Source organism: Magallana gigas, chromosome 1, assembly GCF_963853765.1.
Source record: "Magallana gigas chromosome 1, xbMagGiga1.1, whole genome shotgun sequence".
Lineage (NCBI taxonomy): Eukaryota > Metazoa > Mollusca > Bivalvia > Ostreida > Ostreidae > Magallana > Magallana gigas.
Window position 1 is genome coordinate 75,247,626 of NC_088853.1, and position 24,386 is coordinate 75,272,011.

A 24,386-nucleotide genomic window follows, 5' to 3' on the forward strand; every position below is an offset into this window, starting at 1 on the left:
AATTTATATTTTTAAGATGTTTTTCCATCAGATGTATTAGTCACTTTTAACACGTCCTTTGTTTGAGGACACTTGATTACCGTGAACTGTGACTACGTCTGTTTGATAACCGTGAACTGTGACTACGTCTGTTTGATTACCGTGAGCTGTGACTACGTCTGTTTGATTACCGTTAACTGTGACTACGTCTGTTTGATTACCGTGTACTGTGACTACGTCTGTTTAATTACCGTGAGCTGTGACTACGTCTGTTTGATTACCGTGAGCTGTGACTACGTCTGTTTGATTACCGTGAACTGTGACTACGTCTGTTTGATTACCGTGAACTGTGACTACGTCTGTTTGATTACCGTGAACTGTGACTACGTCTGTTTGATTACCGTGAACTGTGACTAGGTCTGTTTGAATATCGTGAACTGTGACTAGGTCTGTTTGATTACCATGAACTGGGACTACGTCTGTTTGAATATCGTGAACTGTGACTAGGTCTGTTTGATTACCGTTAACTGTGACTACGTCTGTTTGATTACCGTTAACTGTGACTACGTCTGTTTGATTACCGTTAACTGTGACTACGTCTGTTTGATTACCGTGAACTGTGACTACGTCTGTTTGATTACCGTTAACTGTGACTACGTCTGTTTGATTACCGTGAACTGTGACTACGTCTGTTTGATTACCGTGAACTGTGACTACGTCTGTTTGATTACCGTGAACTGTGACTACGTCTGTTTGATTACCGTGAACTGTGACTACGTCTGTTTGATTACCGTGAACTGTGACTACGTCTGTTTGATTACCGTGAACTGTGGCTACGTCTGTTTGATTACCGTGAACTGTGACTACGTCTGTTTGATTACCGTTAACTGTGACTACGTCTGTTTGAATACTTCATTGCTAACGCAGGCTATGGAGTGTTCCTGCAATCTCACCACTTTCATATCCTGCATTAATTGCCAAAGAACGCACGTTAAATATATATCATTCTCATCGTAGATATATTGTGAGAGCTACAACATCACTTTAAAGTAGATCAACAGATTAGGAAACCATTGAACTTGTATGCACAAACAACCATCTAAATTTTTAAGCAACTTTTTTATGTAGCGTTTTCTATGTTGCTAAAAACTCTTTTAATTTGATTTATTCATTACATTAAACATATACTATATGTACATTGTCTAAAAAAAATTAATCATTAATTTTGTGATCAAGTAAATATACATACAAACTTTAATACGGTTGATAAGATTACATATTATTATTTTTCACAATATAACGATTTAACAAGAAATACTGGAGGACATGTACCTTCCTTTTATGTTTTGACCTTCGGTCTTTATTGGATTTGACCATGCCCCAACCGAAATTATCACCTCATTATTCTCAAAGAATGATTCCTTATTCCTTAGATAAAAACATTATACTGAAATAAAGGAAGGATGATTGAATCTATAGGTATATGTATATTTCTAAGACCAATGTCTGTAAGCTATACATATTCCTCAAGAAACGAATCAATTATGTCGAGTTCTACAATGTTACAAGTCAATTAAACCTCAGAGTTTAAATTGCAAAACTGTACCAAAAGAAACTTGGAACATTGTAAAAAAGCAATATACCTGACCGTATCGTGAACAAGACACAGTTAAAGATAGAAGCCAACAACAGTTAAGATAATGTTCATTTAAACAAAAAGCATACAAATAATTTTAAGGATTTCAGTTAAAGAACTTAAGCGGACCCATCCCTTTTCTTTGGAACGGTATACTAACGTCAATTACATTGCTTTGGCCAACATTCAGATTCTGCGCACTGGATTTCTGCCTGACTTCCGGTTGTGAACCACTCGGCAATACAGGAACTTGAAGCATGTGAGACAGTGGCCGAGCTCCAAGGATATCTCGTAGACTCTGTAAAATAGCGTTTCTATTGGGATGACGGTTAATTCGCCTGTACTGGGACGGAGTTAGGGGAAGTACCTGTGTCTCCCTGTTTTTGTACTGAACGACTGTATTTGTCGGAGTCGGTGACTGGAAATCAACTGGTACCTGGACAACACGTGAAAGCTCTGTTCCCTGATTTTTGGTAGAAACTCTATTTCTAGACTCTATCAAACTACTTATTCCAGGAAGCAAGTGTGTCAGAGCAGTCAGTGGTATTTGGTCAACAAGGGATGATAGGACTGAATTTGATTGGTAATTCGGTTGATAGATTTGATTTTTGGTAATTGCAAGCGATTGTTCAGTGATGTTTTCCCTACTAAGTGGTGGTTGTTGGATTCTTCTGATATCTGGTTTTGACAAAACACATGCGGAATCGGGGTGGTGGTTGGGGTTTTTATTTCCGGTTTTTGCATTTTCCGTAAAATCTTATTTTTGTCTTTTTTCTTGGCAACTTTTTTCTTGTTTGCTTTTTTATTTACCCTCACTGTATCAGAGTTCAGATAGTTATCTTCGTTTCCGGTCTGTGACGGCCGTGCTGTCGAGGTCTGAGTTTCTACCCGAAGTTTGTCGAGGTAGTCTCCCGGCAGGAAATCTAGGTCAAGGGCACTTATTACTGCAATACAAACCTCTGACGTCATTTGTAATGTCGTCGAACAATTAAAACATCACAGATGTTTCGTGCATCAGAAATAAATGGTTGAAAAGACACATGCTTGGCTTATTGTATAGAGTTTACTTTGTTTTATGCATCAGTGGCAAATGGCTGAGGTAATACATGTTTGGTATAGGGAAAAACTACTTTTTAATTCTCTAAAGGACCTTATAATGTCATTTTGATAAATTTTTTCCATAAATCTAGAAATCATTAAATCCTATTCTTTTCTTTACTTGTGTAAAACAATGAATGATGAAGTTTGTTTTTTGTTGCATTTATATAGATATTGTTTTGGTTTATCATGAATTTGTTTTATGTGATATGTAGTATCATATTATGTCAAATTGTGAAATTATCAATTCAATTTAAGAAAACGAAAAAACATTTGCTCTTTCATGTATGATTGAAATAAGACATCATTAGGTCTAAAATTCCCATAATGGTTCCACAATGCATAAAACGTTACCCAAAATACCAACAACTAAAAGTAGAAAAGAAGGTTACATTTAACTGAAGGAGGTTTATATAAAATACATTTGACTGAAGGAGGTTGCTATAAAATACATTTGACTGAAGGAAGTTGCTATAAAATACACCATTTCGTACAGAAGAACTTTTAAAAACCTGTATACGCTTGTCAGACATGCAGGTTTATTGACCAACTGTTTAATGATATTGTATCTACAATTCAAAATTCCACATGCAAACAACATCTACTACAGTCCCAATATTCTGTTGAATCATTCAAATTCCCGGCATTTATGACTTCACCATGTGCTGGTTAGAGACAAAATGAGGAGTATTATTTGGCCGGGAAGGTTCCTCTAAGAAGCATTCTCTCAATAGGATGCAAACCTTAAAAATAAAAAGGGCAAAACTTTATATTGATCACACAAACCAGTTTTTACACTAAACACAAAGCACTTGTGTAATTTCACTAATCTTGCAATTTTGAATATTCATTTCAATAATGAGGAGTAACATTTTAACTCATCTAGATCATAAACTTAAATGTTGCATAAAAAGTTGAAGGAAATGAAGTTGTTGACTCCTTTTTACACATTGAATTTTGTCCAGGAAAACTTGTATTAAGATTAAAATGATTCAATAAATATAAACAAAATTCCAAAGCTGATTTGGTCTCGTTATCTGCGGAACATAAGACCGTTAAATACTTTAACCATTGAGATATAATGACAGGCAACCAATTAGAATTATTTAAACATTCTAACAAAACATTTAAACCGCCATTTTTTGGACGTAGTGTTTAAAAAAAAATACATGTCGTGGTAAAGTGAGTTATCTAATTGCAAGATTGATTTCATTTACCTTCAGAAGCGAATGTATCGAACGGTGAGAGTGGAGCGGCCATCATGTGTAGAGGGCGGGGAATACGTCTGATCTCACAGATTGATGTGACGTCACTTCCACGTGTTCTAAACATTGGATCACAGGAGTCGCATGTTCGTCTGATATAAAACGAAAATATAAAATTCATGGAAAATTTTCAAAATTTGCCTTTAGTTAAGTTGATATTAAAACAACGGGATTATCTCTATATGTAGATAACATTCATTTATTCAATATTTTGTTATTCATTTCTTATACTTTTAATTACAGAGAAATCTTGAATCCCGATGTTTTCCTATAAACAAAAACCAACTACAAAATGAATCCTGACAAGCTTTAATTCCATAGTTTGTACAATGTGTTAATAAGATGTTTGACTTTTTACCTTGAGGAGAACGTTCTCCCTACGATTTCACTTACTCGCACTGTACTCCTGCGATGTTGGCGCACTCCCAGGTTAGACAGGGGTCGGGACTACATTGAGCCTGGGGACGGCCGTTGGGACAGAGAGCTGCGGGGGCTACAGGGATAAATAGGTCAACACATGTACTCAATCATCACAATACCCAAGTTACCGTGCAAACACGTGCAATGTACTTGTGCCAATACTTCAGATGTCCAAAATTTTGAGCTTTGCATAGGACGAAAATGAGTTTGGATTTTCAGGACTATTATTTTTTATTGTTTGTTATTTTACAATAAAATGCTTTTTAAAAAGCCTGGTGCTTGGATGATTTGATAAAACATTTTTAAAAAGTGACGTAAGGATACTTGAACAATTAAATGAATGTATTTACCGTTAAGTGTGTGTAAATTTAATTTTAACTAATGTTACTGTATTAAATTTAACATTGACAAAAACGTAATCTTTACTTCTTAAAGTGCTATGGATGAAGCTGACAGGATGAAGCTTCAGTGACTGCAGATTAATACACTATAGGTCGTTTATCTACTTACCAAGATATAACAAATCATCAAACTGAACTTTAGACCCATGCAGAAAGACAGAAACTATAGGGTATATTCATGAAGTACAATTGACCATGTATCTATTATTAATGACAGTGTAAGTAATTTGGTAAAACATTTCACAAGGCATAAATACAAAGGACCATGCTTCTTTTATTAGTTACAGTGTAAATAATTGGGTAAAACATTCTTCAAGGCATGACAACTGTGTACAGCTATTGGTAACCGGTATCGGATCAACAGTTTGGTCAAGTCTTACTGATTTCACTGTTTGTTGGAGCAAACCATGGACAATCATTGCAATAAAGGGTTTTAAATCATTGAATTAAGATGTAAGGGGTTATCTTTTAATCTAGTTAGCGCATTTGCGTTTTCTTTTATTGACAATTTGTAAATGTATTGTCATGTACCATGATTTGATAAACATGGTAATTTATTGGTTCGTCAGAATGATGAATAAAATCAAGAAAAGGCTGATGAACAAAACACTTTGGATTCATTTTTTGTGGAATACGTGGGTACCTCTTATCCACGAATTAACATCCTCCACGAATCAATAAAAAAAGGCATAAAGTCATATATCCTTTTGTGGGTTTACGAGAATACCCGAAATTACGTCCCCACGAACATGTAAAATTTAAGCAATCCACGAAAATTGGCTTCCATGAATTGTAATGATTCCACAGTACACAAATATGGTGATTATTCCGTCGAAGAAGTATCAATATGTGCTAGCTGTCAATTATTTACTCAGCATTAACGAAAATCTCAGATAATTTTGAATGCATACTGACATTAAATGATAAAAAAGGTTTAAAGATTTCTCAAAGAAAATCCTCATTTTCTGTGTTTGAAAGAATTTTTTAGAGGTTTAAGCAAACTACATCTCCTGCAAATTTGTTTTTAGAAAAAGACATCTTTTAATAAACATATTCGAAATCTGTAATAGAAAGTTCTCATGAAATTATTGATTCTACTTGATTCTACTTGAATTATCTTTAAAAGTCTAGGTAAAAGTATATGCTACGAGGATGTTAGTGTTGTTAAAATGTGTTGGGTATTTATAATGGTTTGCTCTAGGGAACATCTATAGGTAACCTGTTTGGTGTTCTAGCATTGATCTAACCTCCAGTCACACTGGTGAACTCTAGGGAACATCTATAGGTAACCTGTTTGGTGTTCTAAAATTGATCTAACCTCCAGTCACACTGGTGAAAAAAGAATAAGCGTCCGTGGTGGGAAAAGGAGGAAGCGTGGTGAGACCTAATTAGAACAAAGTGCAGCACGTCAAGTGCGGCTGTATAGCTCTATCTACCATTGAGACAAACTAAAGACCTCAAACACATGATATAAACAACAGGTTTTATTTTTTCAAAGAAATAACGTGTTAAAAACAGATCATATAAACTAATATTGTTGTTTGGAAATTGTAAAATACATTGTAATATTCTTCTAAAATGAATTTGTTGTGCTGTAAGCAAAGTAAATTGATTGAAGCAAATTGCATAAGTGCTATAAATAGAATGGTAACTAATTGAAACTTTACCTCCATACAGAGGATCCTTTTCTGGAGATTTTGCGCTGGGAACTGAAAAATCAAGACCAACTGACAAGCAGGTTCGCTCAAATAAGCAAGAAATAGCGAAAAGCGTGTATACAAAGCGTCGGACAGCTGTATAGCATGCAACACCACATAAAAAAGCAATTTTTGACAAAACAAGCAAATGCATCTATATACCATTCAGAAAACACACAAAAAATAAAACATTTAAGGAGCCGGCACTGTTAAAACTTACCACTGCCTCGTTTGAGAATAGAAAGAAGCTGATTGGCTGTGTCAACAAACGTCTCTGCTACCTTGATTGCTTCTGCGTTGCTTAAGACTGGTTGGGCGTTTTGGTTTCCGACTCCATTTGTTATTCCCCCTGCTGTGTGCGTGTCTGTGATATAATTGACGAAATAAACACAACATATAGAGAAATGCTGTACAAGTAATAGCTTCCAAAAATTTTGGTTACATTTTGATGAAACAAACATAATATTCTATAATCTTTTTAAGGAGGCCAATTAGGGTGTTTTTGCAGAAAAACTACAATAGCAAAACTTTTTCTTTTTTATCCATATATATATGAAACCAACTTCAGTTAATATGCAAAGTTTTAAGAAAGTCGAGCGTATGGTTCTTTTAAGGGACCATATCAAAGTAGAGGTATATATAGACATATATAGTAAACATTTTTCGCACATCAAAGCAGATTAAAAAATACTACAACGATCAGCGATCAAATTCCTCTGATCGATATGATCGATATGACGTCATAATAAGTAGCATGATGTCATATTTTACTCAGAAACATGTCAATTTTAACTTTATCTCTGGTTTGAATTATAAAAACTACAGGCATAAAATATCAATAGAAACTCTTCTAACTGAATATATCTTCGATTTCTCTGTATTTCGTTTAGATGAGTGTCAGCTAGGATATTACAGGATAATACAGGCATGGATATTTTGTTTTATCAGCGTTTGTTATAATGTAAGCAGATAGACATTTATATGGCTTGACCAGCCCTTCCTCAGTCAGTGTGTACAAAAAAGGCAAAAATTTAATACTACCCCGTATATTATGAAAGAGACTTTGGTAAATAACAATAGTATATGACCTAAAATACTTGAACAGTGCTGCTAGAATCCTTTGCTGCTTTGTTGTAGCAAATAAAAAATGCGTAGTACTTTCAATAAAATTAAAGTTGAGAGAGTTTCCGATAAATAATGACAATATCTATTTCATGTGACTAACGAAAGGATTTTAGCAGTTATACTAATAAACATGATTGCCGATCAATTTATTGTAGCAAGAAATCCATTGTGACGTCACTCGAAGGAACGACAACTCTGTTAGTCTTATGTAATGGAATTTTTATTAATTATACATACTTATGAACTTTGGGGCACTGTAACACTTTTTGATTTTATTTTAAGGCTAAAAAGTTATCTATTTTTAACTGTCACGTGATACCATGGCACGGCAGCCTCAAAGATCGACTCGATTCCGAAGTGGAAAAATAATATCATTGTGAACACATTCACTTGGTATTAATATTCAGCACTGTTTTCATAAAACTAAACAGTTTTTAAATTGATCATAATTTTGACGATCATTAAACTCGGAGTTGCTTTAGCCTACCCGCAAATAGCTTTTTACTCAAATTGTTATATATGATAAGTAAAATCAATTCCTACCTTATATGTAAAAAATACTAAATTCTACCGTCTGGTTTTTAGTGGGGGCGATCTCAAATTATCAAAATGCACCAAATTTTTCTATATATATTGGATCATTACGAATGAAGATTGGTAAAATGGATTCATTAAAAATAACAAGGAAGATATCCCCGACGATAGCATCATTCTATATATAAAATTTCAACGGCGTGCAATTTTTACTTTTTCTTTTATGTTATTTCTTATATCGTACACCTATATAGCCTCATTTAATCATAACGCCATAAAAGCGCAATACCAACGTTCCCCTACCCCACAACAGAAAAATCGTTTAAAAATAAAAATGACTTCAGAAATATAAATATTTTTTTCTGTATTTTATCTATTTTGTTCAATTTTATATATGATATCGAAAAAATCTCATAAGAAGTATAAATCAATTGTATTAGACTAGAATGCGCAAAAACATGCGCAATGAAAACTAAAGTCGGCCTCCTTTTTTAAGTAAAAAGTGAAAGAAATCTGGAGTATGATTTCAACCTTCGAAGCATTCTTCAAGAATATAAATTGTTTGAAAATAATGGTTTACTTTTTGAGGAGAGGAATAATTGCCAAGTTCACACATTTTCTTGGAATTTTTTTGTCATGAAATATTTTTTCATACATTTAAATTCAAGAATGGCTTTCAAATTAGCAGTGATAACACATCACTGTGACGTAAACACATTTAAAATCTTTTATAATGAATGCATTTTTTATCAAAACCTTGAATCAAATTTATAGAAAAAATGTGTTATTGCTAAATTTAATGTTTGATTCTTTGTTTTTTGTTGATAAGCATAACTGCTACATTTAAATGTGTACTAAATTGAACAGTATATTTTATTTGAACTGATGAAGAATCAATATTTGGTTCATAAAATAAGTAAACAATTTTTGCATTTAAAACAATTACCTAAACAATGTTGGTTAATGCTTAGTACGATATAAGCATGTGTAAAAATGTTTATTTAAAAGAATGAATTATGCCTCTTGATTCCATTTAGATACATGTAAAATTGTTGTAAATGTTATATAATTTAGGACGAATTAGCACGTTTATATAAAATTTAAAACAGTTTTGCATGATTTTCTTTGAATCAAGAAGCATAACTCTTACCTTTAAATATACATGTGTGATAAAAATCATACACCCATTGAATATTTTTTTTCAATCCTCTTTAAAAACAAAGTGAGAAAAATAAGGTGAACCCAAAAGATACAAACTTATTTTTTTAAGATTTAAAGTCGAAATATTTATTTTTTATTTACTTGTCAAAACGAAATAAAAATTGTAGGAAGATCAGACTTATCACAGAATGCAATCTTTACAAAATGATTATTGGTTTGGTGGTGGGGTCTGAAAATGAGAAAAACCAACGATATCACAAAACGTGCTTGAATAAAAAAAATTCTCAATTAAAAAATTAAAAAATGTCACATATCAATTTAAAGGGGCATGGTCACGATTTTTAAATTTTATTTTTATGTTTTTATTATTTACAATGCATTTCTAATGATCAAATAAAATTTGAGAGTCATTCGTTGAGTTATAAGCAAGATACAGGGCTCACATATTCTTTGTCATGTAAACAAGGCTCGTGTCCTGTTTTTGTTTAAATACGTTCAATATACCAGTAAAAAATCTTTTTCCAGCTTATTTGTCTATCTTTTTAATAATTTTAAGCATAGATAAACAGTTCCTAACGTTAAACACATTCGTTTTAGGTTTAAGACTGAGAATTTTACTTGAACGTTCGAAATGTAAACAAACCCTTTGTTTACATAGCGAAGAATTTCAAGCTCTGTAACTTGCCTATAACTCAACAAATGGCACTCAAATTTCGGTTGCCTGTTAAAAATGCCTTTCTGAAGCATTGTAAATATTAAAATCGGAAAAATAATTTTTTGATCAAAATCGTGACCATGTCCCTTTAACACAATTAATGTTCTTTTCAAAATCTTCACAACATCTAAATTGTCAAAAGGTTTGAGAAAAGTACCTAATGTAAACTAATTTACATATATTTTACAAAGAAAACTTTGAAGGGTCTTTTCTCAGATTAGTAAAATTGCGAAATCAGTACATTTCAATGTTGATATCTTAAGTGTATTGTGTATCGGACTTTGTTAAATCTGTTAAGTCTACTGTTCAAGGGCTTTAAAACCTATGAAATTACCATCATTCGACTATTGAAGGGCCTCTTTAACAAAAAAAAGTTTAAAGCAATATGAGCTGTATTTTTAAGAAGTTTATTTTGCTGCAAAAATCTGCTAGTATGCTAAGTCTGCATGTAACTTAAACGTATTTGATAAATGAGATTTGAAAAATCAAATATATATTTTTTTTTCAGAAAAAAGAGTTCTCTTTTAAGGAATAAATAGCAGTTCATTTTTTGTACAGGACGACAATAATTCAATTTTGCTTCAATTAAGGCTTCTTTGCAGAGTTTCCCACAAAAATAAGGCTATCAAAAATTAATAAACTATGGTATTTTTTGTAAAGAAACGCAAAACGAAAGTGAAAGAGATAACGATTAAATATAGACATAGATAGATGGAGTGTGAGATAGATTGAGAGTGAGAAAAAGGAGATTGAGAAAGAGAAAAAAATAATGAAGATACAGAAAAATTGCAACGATCTCATTAAAAAAGAGCGAAAACGTATATGTGAAAGAGAAAGAAGAAGAAGAGAGAGAGAGAGAGAAAGAAAGAGAGAGAAAGAGAGAGAGAGAATATGGCTTGATAGGGTGTGAAAGAAACAGTAAAAAAGATGTGTATGTGAGGGAAAATGAGAGAGAGAGAGAGAGAGAGAGAGAGAGAGAGAGAGAGAGAGATTACATGCCTCGTGATTCGGGTTCTGATCTCATTTATCATAGTAATAGAGCAACTCCTTAAATCAATAATTGATCGGTGATCGATCTATTCTGCTGTCAGAATATAATCAATGATTCAATTTTATTAATTTAAATTAATTTCACATTTCTTTCTGTACTGTTTGAAAAACAGCAAGTATAACCATATTCAATAATTATTGGTAAACTTTATTGAATGTAGATCTGATGTAGATCTGAAGTGGTAAATTGCTGAAACAAATTATAAACAATTTATAAATACATGGGATAATATGCAACTGACATTTTAACAATTCACACAATAATACATTTATATCATATATGTATATATATCATAGTTTTCATAAGAAACAAATTGACAAATATCAAAATAGACGAATTCCAAAATGTGCACCCAGTATTGAAACAGTAGCCCGAGGGAAATTATGGAATATAGGTAAAAAAGGGAAAATAATTTAATTGAAAAATATAAATATAGAATTCACACTTTATAGGTGTGCTGTGTACTTATTAATGACCAGTAAATCATATAAATGATGAAGGTATCCTTATATGTTTAACATCAACAAATGTAAACACGAGAAAATATGGCGCCTACAACCTACTACAGTAACAGTCATTACGAGGGTGCTTATGTTTGCTTTTATAAACATGTCATGGCAAAAACAACAAATAAAATGAATATTTCATATATCTAAATGCATATGATACTTACAATTTGAGGGGACAAGGATGAAACATGGAATATGTTGGTAAAGAAAATGTGTAGCACTGCGGCGGGACCGCACGTACACAGCGTGAAAAACTGAACATAGAAGAGTTCCACATAAAGAGGAATAACTCTCAGACTGTATAATACAAGATCAAGAAAGATAACTCTTGGTTCCACTACACTCCCCGCCTGGCATCTTTGAGATGCCACTACTCATATGCATGCACAAAACATTTCAAAATTGTGATAAACTAGTTGATAAATAATACATCTCGTGATCATACATGAATCATAATACAAGTCAATGTTTACAAATTCATTGTTAACAGTCCATTATTCACAGTCCATAAGTTACAGTCCATTATTCACAGTCCATAAGTTACAGTTCACATCTAGTCACTGTTCACTTTCTATTAGCAACACGAGATCATGAATTGGTCGAATGTAAAATGTTGGTTTTCCTGCTCGAATAGTTCGCACAACAACTTTTCTCACGATTCCATCGTCACTTGGAAATACGCGGTCAATAATACCAGTTGGCCAGTTGTTCCGGTGCTCAGCGGGATCTTTCAACAGTACCACATCATCTACTTTAACGTTTCTGGTTTTGCTTTTCCACTTACGTCTACTTTGTAGGATAGATAGATACTGCTTACGCCACTGATTCCAGAAAATATCTGCAAGGATTTGGACACGTTTCCATTGCGCTCTGTAAACGTCTTGTAGACTGAGTGAATCAGACACGACTGGTAGGAAATCAACTTTTCCGGTGAGAATCATAGTTGGTGTAAGAATCATTGGGTCATTTGGATCCGAAGGTATCGGTGTTATTGGTCTAGAGTTTATGATGGCACAAACTTCACATAAAAATGTTGCTAATGTCTCATGTGTTAGAGGTTTACCACTAGATTCCAAAAGCATTGAATCAAGGATTTTCCTTGTCATTCCTATGACTCGCTCCCAGACACCACCCATATGGGAGGAATGTGGGACATTGAAAATCCAGGTGATGTAGGATTTGTCCAGGAACTGTTGAACTGGTCCCTCTTCTACTTTTATCGTGTTCACTCTCATTTCCTCAGCAGCTCCAATGAAATTGGTGCCTCGGTCAGATCTTATTATCTTCACTGGGCCACGGAGTGATAGAAATCTACGCAGTGCATTTATAAAACATGAACTCGACATCTCTTCAATAACCTCTATGTGAGCCGCTCTTGATGTTAAACAGGTAAACATCAGTCCCCATCTCTTGCTATTTGCAGCTCCTCCTCTAGTTCTGCGGGTACAGACTTCCCATGGTCCGAAGACATCAATTCCAACAGATGTGAAAGCTGGGCCTGGTGTGATCCTGTCCTCTGGTAAGTCTGCCATCATCTGTGTTTCAAGGCCACGGCGAAGTTTTCGACAAGTCACGCAAGTGTGAATGAAAGATGAAATCATGCGCTTGCCTCCCAGGATCCAATAACCTGCCGTACGAAGTGCACCTTCAGTGAATAATCTCCCCTGATGTTTGACTTGCTCGTGAAAATGACGAATCAAAAGAACAGAGATATGACTGTTCTTGGGAAGAATAATTGGATTGATTTCCTTTGATGGTAAAATTCCAGCAGCTTTGTTCAATCTTCCACCAACACACATTAGTCCATTTTCATCTAAGAATGGTGCAAGTGTGGATATACTTGTGTCTTTGTTCAGAGGTTTTCCAGACTTTAAACTGTTTATCTCTTTAGAGAAGAATTCTTGTTGAATCTGTTTTAGGACAAAGGTCTCTGCTTCACGAATTTCATCATAACGGGTAAGTTGCATAGGTTTCTGGTCACGACAAGCTCTAAACCTGAGGCAAACTCGCTTGAGACAAGCAATGCCCGTAATGAGACAACTCCAACGATCAAATCGATCAAATTTCTTGGTAATGAGATCAGATCCTGTTGTTGTAATGGTAACATCAGTTTGTGAACATATTACAGGTCTATCGATTGGACGGACTTCTCTGTCACTATCAGGTTCAACAAGTGGAAACTGTGTAGGTTTCATTTCCGTCACATCACACAACCATTGTGGACCAGTAATCCATGGTAACCGCATAATGTTGATCACATTAGTGTTGCATCTTGTACAAGAATCTGCAGGATTCTTTTCACTGGAAATGAAGTTCCATTGATTGGCATTAGATATTCGTAGAATACGATCAACTCGGTTGCTTACATAGGTGTAAAATCTTCGAGTCCTATTACCAATGTAGCCTAACACAACTCTGCTATCTGTGTAAAATCTCATGGTTTGCAATGGGATGCCAAGTTGTACAGATATGATCTCTGCGAGTTCCGTTGCTAAGACAGCTCCACACAATTCTAGGCGAGGAATGGTGTGGCCATTAAGAGGTGCTAACTTGCTTCTTCCCATGATGAATCGAACGCTTGTTTGTCCATCACTTACAGTTTTTATATATGCTGATGCTGCTATTGCCTTTTCTGAAGCATCTGAGAATATGTGAACTTCTGCTGTCTGAGCTGAACTAACAGAGGTGTGAGACATCATACGGGGAATGGCGATATCACTGAGACAGTGAAGAGACGATTGCCACTCCTTCCACTTTTGAAGATTATTGACAGGTAATGGTTCATTTCAGTCAACTCCTTCAGGTGTGCATTCTCGGAGAAGTATTTTACCGCTGATGATGATTGGTGATATGAAACCTAATGGGTCGAATAGGCTGTTTACAGTTGAGAGCAGACCGCGACGAGTAAAAGGCTTCTCTTCAGTAGGTACCGTAAACACAAAAGTATCGTCCTTCAGTCTCCAACAAAGTCCAAGAGATCTGTGTATCATGTCATCACTATCTATTTCTTTCAGCTGTTCTCCATGATCACTGACATCAAAGGCGTCCATCACAGCTTGTTTATTGGACGTGATTTTGTGAAGACGAATCTGACCTTCCTGTTTCATGGTTGACTGGGTACGCTTCATCAGGCTGATAGCATCTGATTCATTTGGTAAAGAGATTAACCCGTCATCAACGTAGAAGTTATGATGTACAAAGTTTTTCACATCTCGATCAGCGTGTTCGACAGTCTTAAGGAGTCCATAAGATGCAATAGCAGGCGACGGACTGTTGCCGAATACATGTGAAGTCATTCTGTACTCTATCATGATGTCATCTGGGTTGTTTTCTTTATACCAAAAGAAGCGTAGGTAATTGCGGTGGTCTTCATCAACACGAAATCGGTAAAACATCTGCTCTATATCTGCTGCCATCGCCACCTCATCCTTCCTAAAGCGAAGCAAGATCCCAAGAAGACTGTTGATCATGTCTGGACCAGACATGAGTACTGAATTGAGGGAAACTCCACCATACTTGGCTGACGAGTCGAAAACGCCTCTTATTTGATCTGGTTTCTTTGGGTTACGAACGCCAAACAAAGGTAGGTACCAGCAACCTGTGCTTGTTGGAGGTGGCGCAACTTCTGCTGCTCCACTGTTTAGAACTTTCTCCATGAATTTCACAAACTGTCTCTTCTTTTCTGTATCTCTCTGTAAACTGTTGTGTAGTATCTGAGCTCGATGTAATGCCTGAGGTCTGTTGTTAGGAAGATCAGGTTGGTTCTCTCGAAAAGGAAGAGGTGCAGTCCACATGCCGTCCTTGTCTTTAGTGAATGATCTATCCATCAACTTTAGGAATAGTCTGTCTTCTACCGATAAACCAGTACAATCATCTTCAGGGGTCTTCATGAAGACATCTTCACCATGAAATTGAAAGTCACGCTCACCAATTATATAGTTAGACACAAGTGTTTGCTCTTTCACATCAATGTTGTTCTGACACGGTTGACTGCACGTAACTCTACCATCATTGAGAATAGACACTTTGTTGACATTCACGGAAGTTCTTCTATGAAGTCTACCAAGACAAACTTCACCAATTATAGCCCAACCAAGACTAAGTCTTTGAGCGAATGGTTCCCCTCGAGGTCCAGTGATCTGCTCTTCAATGTGATGGGCCTCAATCAAGTCTCTACCAATAAGGAGCTGTATTTTTGAATTCACATCAAACTCAGGTATACTAGATGCAATTCTGAGAAGGTGAGGGTAGCTCTTAGCAACTTCTGGTGTAGGAATTTCAGAGGTTTCGTTAGGGATGTCATCACATTCCATCAGAAGAGGAAGGTCCATTGTCACAGCTGTGTCCAATGATCGTATCTTCATACTATGTGCTTGCCGACCATTTTGGGCTGTCTTTCCCATACATGTTGTCAAAGTGTAATGAATGGGTGAGGACATAATGTTCAAGGCATCAAATAGTTCTGGAGATGCAAGAGACTGGTTGCATTGGTCATCCACGATTGCGTAAACACGATACATGTTGTTAGGACAGTCTGTGTGAAATACATCCACAAGGAAAATTTTGCTGCATGATCTGCCTTGATAATGGTCACCACAGAATGTAGTACACTTGACACTAGTGTTTGTTGAAGCTTTCATAGGTACAGGCGATATGTTGTCTGTTTCTGACTTCATGGTTTGTAGAGATGAGTTATACATTTTCTCCCCGCCATGCATGCTTGGGCTTGATGATGGACCTTTGTTTATATGCAAAGCTGTCGTATGATAAACACTCCCACAAGCAGTGCATTGGATTTTGACTTGGCAGTCTTTTGCTGTATGACTAGTTGAGGTGCAACATCTAGTACAAATGTTTTTGCTTTGCAAGAAGTTCTTGCGTTCAAAGAACGGTTTTGCACGGAAGGCTCTACAATCATGAATGCTATGATCTGCCTTATGATATGGACAGCGGGCGTTGTTGTTGTTGTCTGTTGACACCTCAGACTTTTTGGAGTATACCGGTCTCTTGAGAGCTGGTTGTCGGCTGTTGGTGAATACAAATGCCGGATCATTTCTAATTTCACTCATTTCACGTACAAATGTCACAAAATATGAAAATGGTGGGAACGGCACTTTGTTTAACTTTTTGAAATTGGAGGCTTTGGCGATCCATTTTTCCTGCAGGTGAAATGGTAATTTGTTGATGATAGGATTCACTCCAATTGACGAGTTAAAATACGATAGACTTGTAGAAAATGTTGAATTTGCCATCAGTGATTCTATCTTAATGAGAATGTTTAACAAGTCATACAGGCGTTTGTTTTCAGCTGATGTCACTGGTCGAAAGTTTTCTAGCTGGTGACGTATCGACGCTTCGATCATTTCTGGTCTCCCGTACATCTCATCAAGTCTTTTCCAGATTATTTGAAGTGCTTCCTTAGGTTTCCCAGGATTTGCATTGCGAATTCCAATTGCTGTAAGTTTGGAATTGCCAGTGAGTCTATTTAACATTAACTCAAGTTCTTCATTACAGGAAACTTTTATTTCACTGATAATATTGGTAAATGTTTCCTTCCAGGCATTGTACGAATCTGGCGAGTCATCAAAGTTTGAAAAACGTTCAGGAAGCATTTGCTTTTTAATCATAAGCAGGGCCATTTCAGATAGCACATGAGGCGATTCAGTTGTGGGTATCTGGACATCAACAGGATTGGAAGGGATGTTTTCCACAAACTTCTGTGTTCGTTCCCCTGAGCTCTCTTTCTCAATGTCTGCAAGGTCTCGCTCCATTGAAAGTTCATCATCACTAGCACTCTGTTCTTGTTTCAGTAAATCTAAGTCAATGTCCAACTCACACTTTTTTCTGTTCATTTCAGCTATGCGTATTGATTCATCTTCCTCAAGGCGAAGTTTCTGTTTTCTTAGCTCTGCTTCTTTTTTCATTACTTCCAACTTCCGCTCTTTTCTTCTTTTCCTCTCAGTGCTGGTTGTTGATATTTCTGAGGCTGTTTCTAAGAGGTCTAATTTTGCAGCTTTAATGTTGTCTAAGGCCTTGTAAACCACTGACTTTCCTTTCTCAAAGTCCTCGGTACATCGTTTCATCTCGCTTTTACCTTGTTCACTTCTGGAGTGTCTTTGTAGAAAGACAAGGTACTGTTTAATACTGTTGTGAAACTCACTGAATGTGTTCTCTATATCACTCTGTAAGATTTGATATTGTTCAATAGTTCTGTCACATTTTTGCACTCGTAAAATGCATTTCTCAACTTTCCCCCATGTTTCGAATATAGGTTTCTTATATTTGGAACTTTCTTCTTCAAATACTAAGAGTCCTTTTTCACTCAAGATAACATCACGTTTATCCTTGGTAGAGGTGTTGGTTTCTTCAATCTCGTTCTGGGAATCACTGATCCGTGGTAAGGGGAGCCCTCCCGTAGCCATGTTTCCTTGGTGTGTAAATTCAATTTACTGTACTGTTTGAAAAACAGCAAGTATAACCATATTCAATAATTATTGGTAAACTTTATTGAATGTAGATCTGATGTAGATCTGAAGTGGTAAATTGCTGAAACAAATTATAAACAATTTATAAATACATGGGATAATATGCAACTGACATTTTAACAATTCACACAATAATACATTTATATCATATATGTATATATATCATAGTTTTCATAAGAAACAAATTGACAAATATCAAAATAGACGAATTCCAAAATGTGCACCCAGTATTGAAACAGTAGCCCGAGGGAAATTATGGAATATAGGTAAAAAAGGGAAAATAATTTAATTGAAAAATATAAATATAGAATTCACACTTTATAGGTGTGCTGTGTACTTATTAATGACCAGTAAATCATATAAATGATGAAGGTATCCTTATATGTTTAACATCAACAAATGTAAACACGAGAAAATATGGCGCCTACAACCTACTACAGTAACAGTCATTACGAGGGTGCTTATGTTTGCTTTTATAAACATGTCATGGCAAAAACAACAAATAAAATGAATAATTTATATATCTAAATGCATATGATACTTACAATTTGAGGGGACAAGGATGAAACATGGAATATGTTGGTAAAGAAAATGTGTAGCACTGCGGCGGGACCGCACGTACACAGCGTGAAAAACTGAACATAGAAGAGTTCCACATAAAGAGGAATAACTCTCAGACTGTATAATACAAGATCAAGAAAGATAACTCTTGGTTCCACTACACTTTCACTTTTTACCAGAAAGGTGACTTGGCAAAACTGTAAAAATCTCAGATTTGAATAAAATGACTATTATGAACCATAAATGTTAAAGATAGCTGTAGGCATCATTCACATTAAGGTCTTTCTATGGTCGCATGCCGTCATCATGCAGGAGCATTCCGGAATATGCGACCGTCATCGGCCTTAACATTAGCTTAATTTACATTAATTGCACAAAGAAATTTTTAAAATAAAATTTAGTTCATTACATATATAATTTAGAATCATACAGGTTTCAGAAAGACTTGTAAAACTAACGGTGTTGTGATACACTTATCTCAAAAACCTCTGAAAGAAGTTGACTCCTTAATTCATGTAACATAAAACGTCTGTCTGACATTACTAAACATAGCCTATTTGATGTTTACGTGATGTCTTGATAAAAGTGAGTTTTAAACTTCACATTGTCTTACTTGTAACAGCCGTAAATTTTCCCACTTTTCATTAAAAATTAAAAAAAAGTGAAGTAGATAAGAGCATGTATCATTGTTTAAATAATGAGATTTTAAAAGTTAGCCTACTATTTGTACAGAATCCCACACATTTATTCATTTGTATTAAGGTACTTCAGAACACCTGTAAGATTGATTATTTGAAATATATCTCAAATGCATAAAATAATGGCTTTATTTTTTATAAAAGTTAATTTCCTTCATTATCTTTAGAAGTCAAAAAGATATAGATTATAACCTGTCATTTACTCCGAGTAAACAAAACTAAAGTACATCGTAATTTGATAATTTTTTATTCAATCTTTTTGCAGTTAACCCCTTTATCAGTTAAGATTATTATACTTTCATGCTAAATACTGAAATCTAATTGGTTAAGACGCGGTTGATAATCTGTTCTATTACCCTCAGCGTTAGCAACACACTTGACAACGGATAACACAACAAATCGTTACATGCGCGTAAATCATGCGCGTGCGGTTCTCCGTAGATTAAAACATTTAGTATAATAAAAAAACCAAATAGTGCCTCAGGGTGTCAATTTTAACTGTTACCCTCCCAAACATAAACAAAAAAAAAGAGTTGATGTAACTCTTTTGTTCAAACATGGCCTTGACTCTTACCTATGATGTAATTTCACTGACCTTGACACTAACCTGTGATGTATTCCAATAACCTTACTTGAATATTTTGCATTGAAATAGACACTTACCTGTGTTAGATTTCCACAGACTTTGACTCTTACCTATTTCCATCGTCCTTGACTGTTACATGTGATGAATTTCCACTGACCGTGACTCTTACCTATGATGTATTTCCAAAGACATTGGCTCTGACTTGAGATGTATTTCCACTGACCTTGACTGTAACATGTGATATATTTTCACTGACCTTTACCCCTACCTGTGATGTATTTCCACTGACAATGACCTTTAATTTTGATGTATTTCTACTGACCTTGACTCTTACTTGTGATGTATTTCCAAAGACCCTGACTCTAACCTGGTATATTTTCCCACTGACCTTCACTCTTACCTGTGACGTATTTATATTGACCTTGACTCTTACCTGAAATGTACTCTCATATGTGAAGTATTTCCAATGTCCTTGACTCTTATTTGTTATTTGTTTTCAATTACCTCGACTCTTACTTGTGACCCTGACTCTCACCTGTGTCGTATTATGACTAACCTTTACTGTTTTTCCATTGACCCTGACTCTCACCTGTGTCGTATTATTACTGACCTTTACTGTTTTTCCATTGACCTCGACACTCACCTGTGTCGTATTATTACTGACCTTTACTGTTTTTCCATTGACATTGACTCTCACCTGTGTCGTATTATTACTTACCTTTACTGTTTTGACCTTGACCTTGACCCTTACCTGTTATGTATTTCCATTGCAACACACACTGAGTACAGGTCAATTTATCTGGAATCCCAAGTCTCAGGTTGTGTATTCCTCGACCTTCCGGAAAATACTGGGTATTCCCGGGAATTAATGAGAAACTGTCGGTAGGTTTTCCATCGTCAAAGGGAAAGTATTCCATAGAATAGATCTGGAGTAAATATTGGTCCAAGCATTCCTGTTTCACTCGGTTATTCACATCATTGTTAGGACAAATACGGAATTCATAATATCCTTTCTTGAACACAGTTTGTTCAATAGTGACGTTTATATATTTAGCAGTGCCGTCATAATGTTTTGAGATGATGCCGATAGCGTATTTACCTCCAGCCTCGTTTTCAAGCGGGCCTTGGTACGGATCTCCGCAGACACCACATTTACCGCCATTTCTCACAAAATTCTAAAAAAAAAAACTTCACATTAGATATAATTAAGTTAATGATCCCAAATAATTGTATGTATATTTATATGTATGATTTCATGATACCAAATAAATCTATCTTTCTATGGCAGTGTTCATACAATCCTTGTGTATGTATATTCGTATGTATGATTTCATGACACCAAAAAAATCTATCTATCTATGTCAGTGTTTATACAGCCCATGTGTATGTATATCTATATGTATGATTTCATGACACCAAATAAATATATCTCTCCATGGCAATGTTCATAGTGTCCTTGTGTATGTCTATTTATATGTATGATTTCATGATACCAAATAAATCTATCTCTCCATTGCCTTGTTCATACATGCACAGTCCTTGTGATATAACACTAACTTGGCAGTTTTCAGTCAAAGTTTTCATTCAAAGTTCTTTTATAAACAAAAATAAATACAAAACTAGGATATGCATAAAAGCGGCCTTGCGATCGATCGGGTTTAATTTGCGTTCACCCCGTGAGGTCGGAGCTTTCTTGCATGTATTCGCTTTAGAAGGAACACTTGTAGAGCTTTCTTCCCGTGAGGTGGGAGCTTCGCTGCCTGCATGTATTAGCTCCAGAATAAACACTTGTAGAGCTTTCTTCCCGTGAGGTGGGAGCTTCCCTGCATGTATTAGCTCCAGAATAAACACTTGTAGAGCTTTCATGGGTTATCCTGGTTTCAATATGTCTTTCAAAGACCTTGTCTATTAAATCATAATCATTTGATATTGAAGCGTAGAATGAACGACATGTATTCGCTCTAGAATAAACACTTGTAACAAACAAAACATATGTTGAACAAGGGACATGTCCTTGTGATGTAACCATGTCTGACAGGTTCATGAACACTTGTAACAAAAACATATGTAGAACATGGATAAACACAGGAACAAAGTGAACCTCGATTAAGTCTGGATTCAAAGCTTCACAGACTAATTAGCATTACAGGTCATGCAATTAAAATTACAAATCATCGAAAGTGATTAATATCTCAGAATATAAACTTGGTGGAAGGCGTATACGTTTCTTAAAATTGAAGTCTTTCTTCATTCTTCTATACTAGGAATGTAGAAATTATGATAATCACTCAACAGAGTGCATTAAAACAGGTATTTGAATGACAATTGAATGTTTCTCAACATTATTTTTTCGTTAAACGATAACGTAAAATTTATTTAGAATACAATGAATAGATACGAATAGATACGAAAAACACAGCCAATAAAAAGGGTAAAAATATAAAGAAAGTGTCAAAATATATATAAATAAAAAGTGCTAAAATATAAGTTCATTACATTGATATGATAATTACGTACCTTATTAATACATTCCATACAAATGTTATAATGTAGGTAATCTAGGTTATAAAACCTCATTTTATTTTCTTTGTTTCTCTTTCTCGTTTTCGTTTCTGAATTTTACTCCGACACTTATTCTCTCTCTCTCTCTCTCTCTCTCTCTCTCTCTCTCTCTCTCTCTCTCTCTCTCTCTCTCTCTCTCTCTCTCTCTCTCTCTCTCTCTCTCTCTCTAAAATGTGTTGCTTTTACATATCAGTGATATATCTTTCGTTGGTAAAGTGTAGTAAATAATAAGATATTGTATTTGAATAATCAGTGATCGATCGAAGAGAAAAAAAATATAGATCTTTATCTCAGAATAATTTTCTTGATATGAAATACATTTCAAAAATGTCTAGATCTCAAATATCGAGTTATTTCAAATTAAATAAATTCATTAGCTTTGGACATGATGATAACACATTTTAGCTAAAATAAAACTACAATGTAATAAGCTTTATCTAGTTCCATTAATATTTCTGCTTGCACGTGGATATAAAAATACATTTAATTGAAATTCCAGACGAACAAGAAAACGTAAAGAATTAAAGTACCTACCCTGTATCCCCCACAAAATAATTGGTCGTCATGGTGATTTACTGCAGAGTTGAATCCTTGGCGCCATAATGTAGATCTTCCTGGGGGATCTATTAATGTTACTTGTGTGATCACTTTTTGAAGAATTGAAAGCAACAGAACTATCATAAGCATTAGTTCCCGCATAGGATTTCCCATTTCTATTGATGGATTTAAACACTTCCTTTGTATTCACTATTTGATTTTAATTCACAAAAAGAGAAAGTTTCTCATTGTAACACTCCAACGCAAAGTTCATTCTCCTCGAACAAAAATTCAGATTTTAAGATTGCAATCAGAGGATCATTCGGAGTAAGTCTTTTAGAAGAATAAGCAACATCATAGATAAGTTCAAGTCGTTGTTGTCATTGTCAGTTTTATCGGTAGCAACTTCAATACCGACGGACCCCGTTAGTTCGTTTCTATTAGGTATACTCCAGGAATATCCACACAGGGCTGCGTAAACATAACACACTATTAAGAAACTTGATTTGAATGTCGCTTATCTTTTAAAACTTCTTAATGAAAATCAAAACGTCTTTCATTTACAGGAAAATGAAACTACGTTCTTGACTCAGCTGGAGTAAAGCTCTGCCATCACACGAAGCTACAATACCTGGTTCCGCTTCATTAGGGTTTTTTCTGTTTCGGCTCATTGGTTTCTCACCTGTCGCATATCCCGTGTCTATCTCTCCTGGGGTTATTAAAATTTAATTACTTTGTAAATTATCAATTCAATTTCCGGTATAATATTTTTTTGGAGAGCACGCTTCTTATATGAATTAATGGGGATCATATTTTGAACTTGTCATTACAAAAGTACATCGAACGCTATGAACGTAAAAACTGCCGCATAAATCTTATTAAATGAAAAATTCTGATTTTTTATTTAAAAAAAAACCAACAAACTAACTAAAAAAAAACCTAAATTTTGGATTTTGCTTCATTTAACCGATGATTAACAATGTCCTTGGTGATAAACAACGTTGAATAATCTTAAATAATCAATTTCTATCATTTATTCTATGTGTGATTTTGAAATTCGGTAAAACGTTGAAATCATAATGTTAATTCAACAAAGAGGACCAATTTTGATTATATGTATGTTAAAAATGTTTATTGTTCTTTTGGAGGAGGCCGCTAAAATTTCATAATGAAACATAAAATAAAACCCAAATCTAGATTTCTAACAATTTTTTTAAAAAATAATTATTATCTTTCAATAAATTTCAGACAAATGAATCATGATGAACAACAGGCCTATCAAATTCCATGATCTGTATTTTGTTGTTTACGGCTATCAGCGTCCCTCTAAATTATTTAAATGTATTTGCATAACTTTATTATCCAG

General features: G+C 34.9%; 3 protein-coding genes across 7 annotated transcripts in view; all 3 read right to left on the reverse strand.

The window, feature by feature from the left end:
• LOC109619606 (Tripartite motif-containing protein 2) overlaps nt 1-24,386 on the reverse strand; it is a 104,380-nt gene that overhangs the window by 28,556 nt on the left and 51,438 nt on the right. The window lies entirely within an intron of this gene.
• On the reverse strand, nt 1,672-23,268 carry LOC105336997 (uncharacterized). Of its 2 annotated transcripts, XM_066075578.1 has the most exons (8): nt 23,018-23,257; nt 20,673-21,096; nt 6,717-6,860; nt 6,467-6,508; nt 6,118-6,183; nt 4,372-4,471; nt 3,931-4,070; nt 3,398-3,456 (listed from the first exon to the last, which is right to left on the reverse strand). In XM_066075578.1, exons 1-8 carry the CDS (start codon nt 23,192-23,194, stop codon nt 3,404-3,406), a joined length of 1,146 nt encoding a protein of 381 aa, XP_065931650.1. In that variant the 5' UTR covers nt 23,195-23,257; the 3' UTR covers nt 3,398-3,403. The 2 variants fall into 2 exon arrangements, with proteins under 2 accessions (XP_065931648.1, XP_065931650.1); XM_066075576.1 differs by lacking the exons at nt 3,398-3,456; nt 6,118-6,183; nt 6,467-6,508 and adding an exon at nt 1,672-2,559 and having other exon boundaries at nt 23,018-23,268.
• Nucleotides 14,378-18,794, reverse strand: LOC136272840 (uncharacterized). The gene is made up of 2 exons (XM_066075571.1): nt 18,622-18,794; nt 14,378-18,137 (listed from the first exon to the last, which is right to left on the reverse strand). Exon 2 carries the CDS (start codon nt 18,011-18,013, stop codon nt 14,378-14,380), a length of 3,636 nt encoding a protein of 1,211 aa, XP_065931643.1. The 5' UTR covers nt 18,014-18,137; nt 18,622-18,794.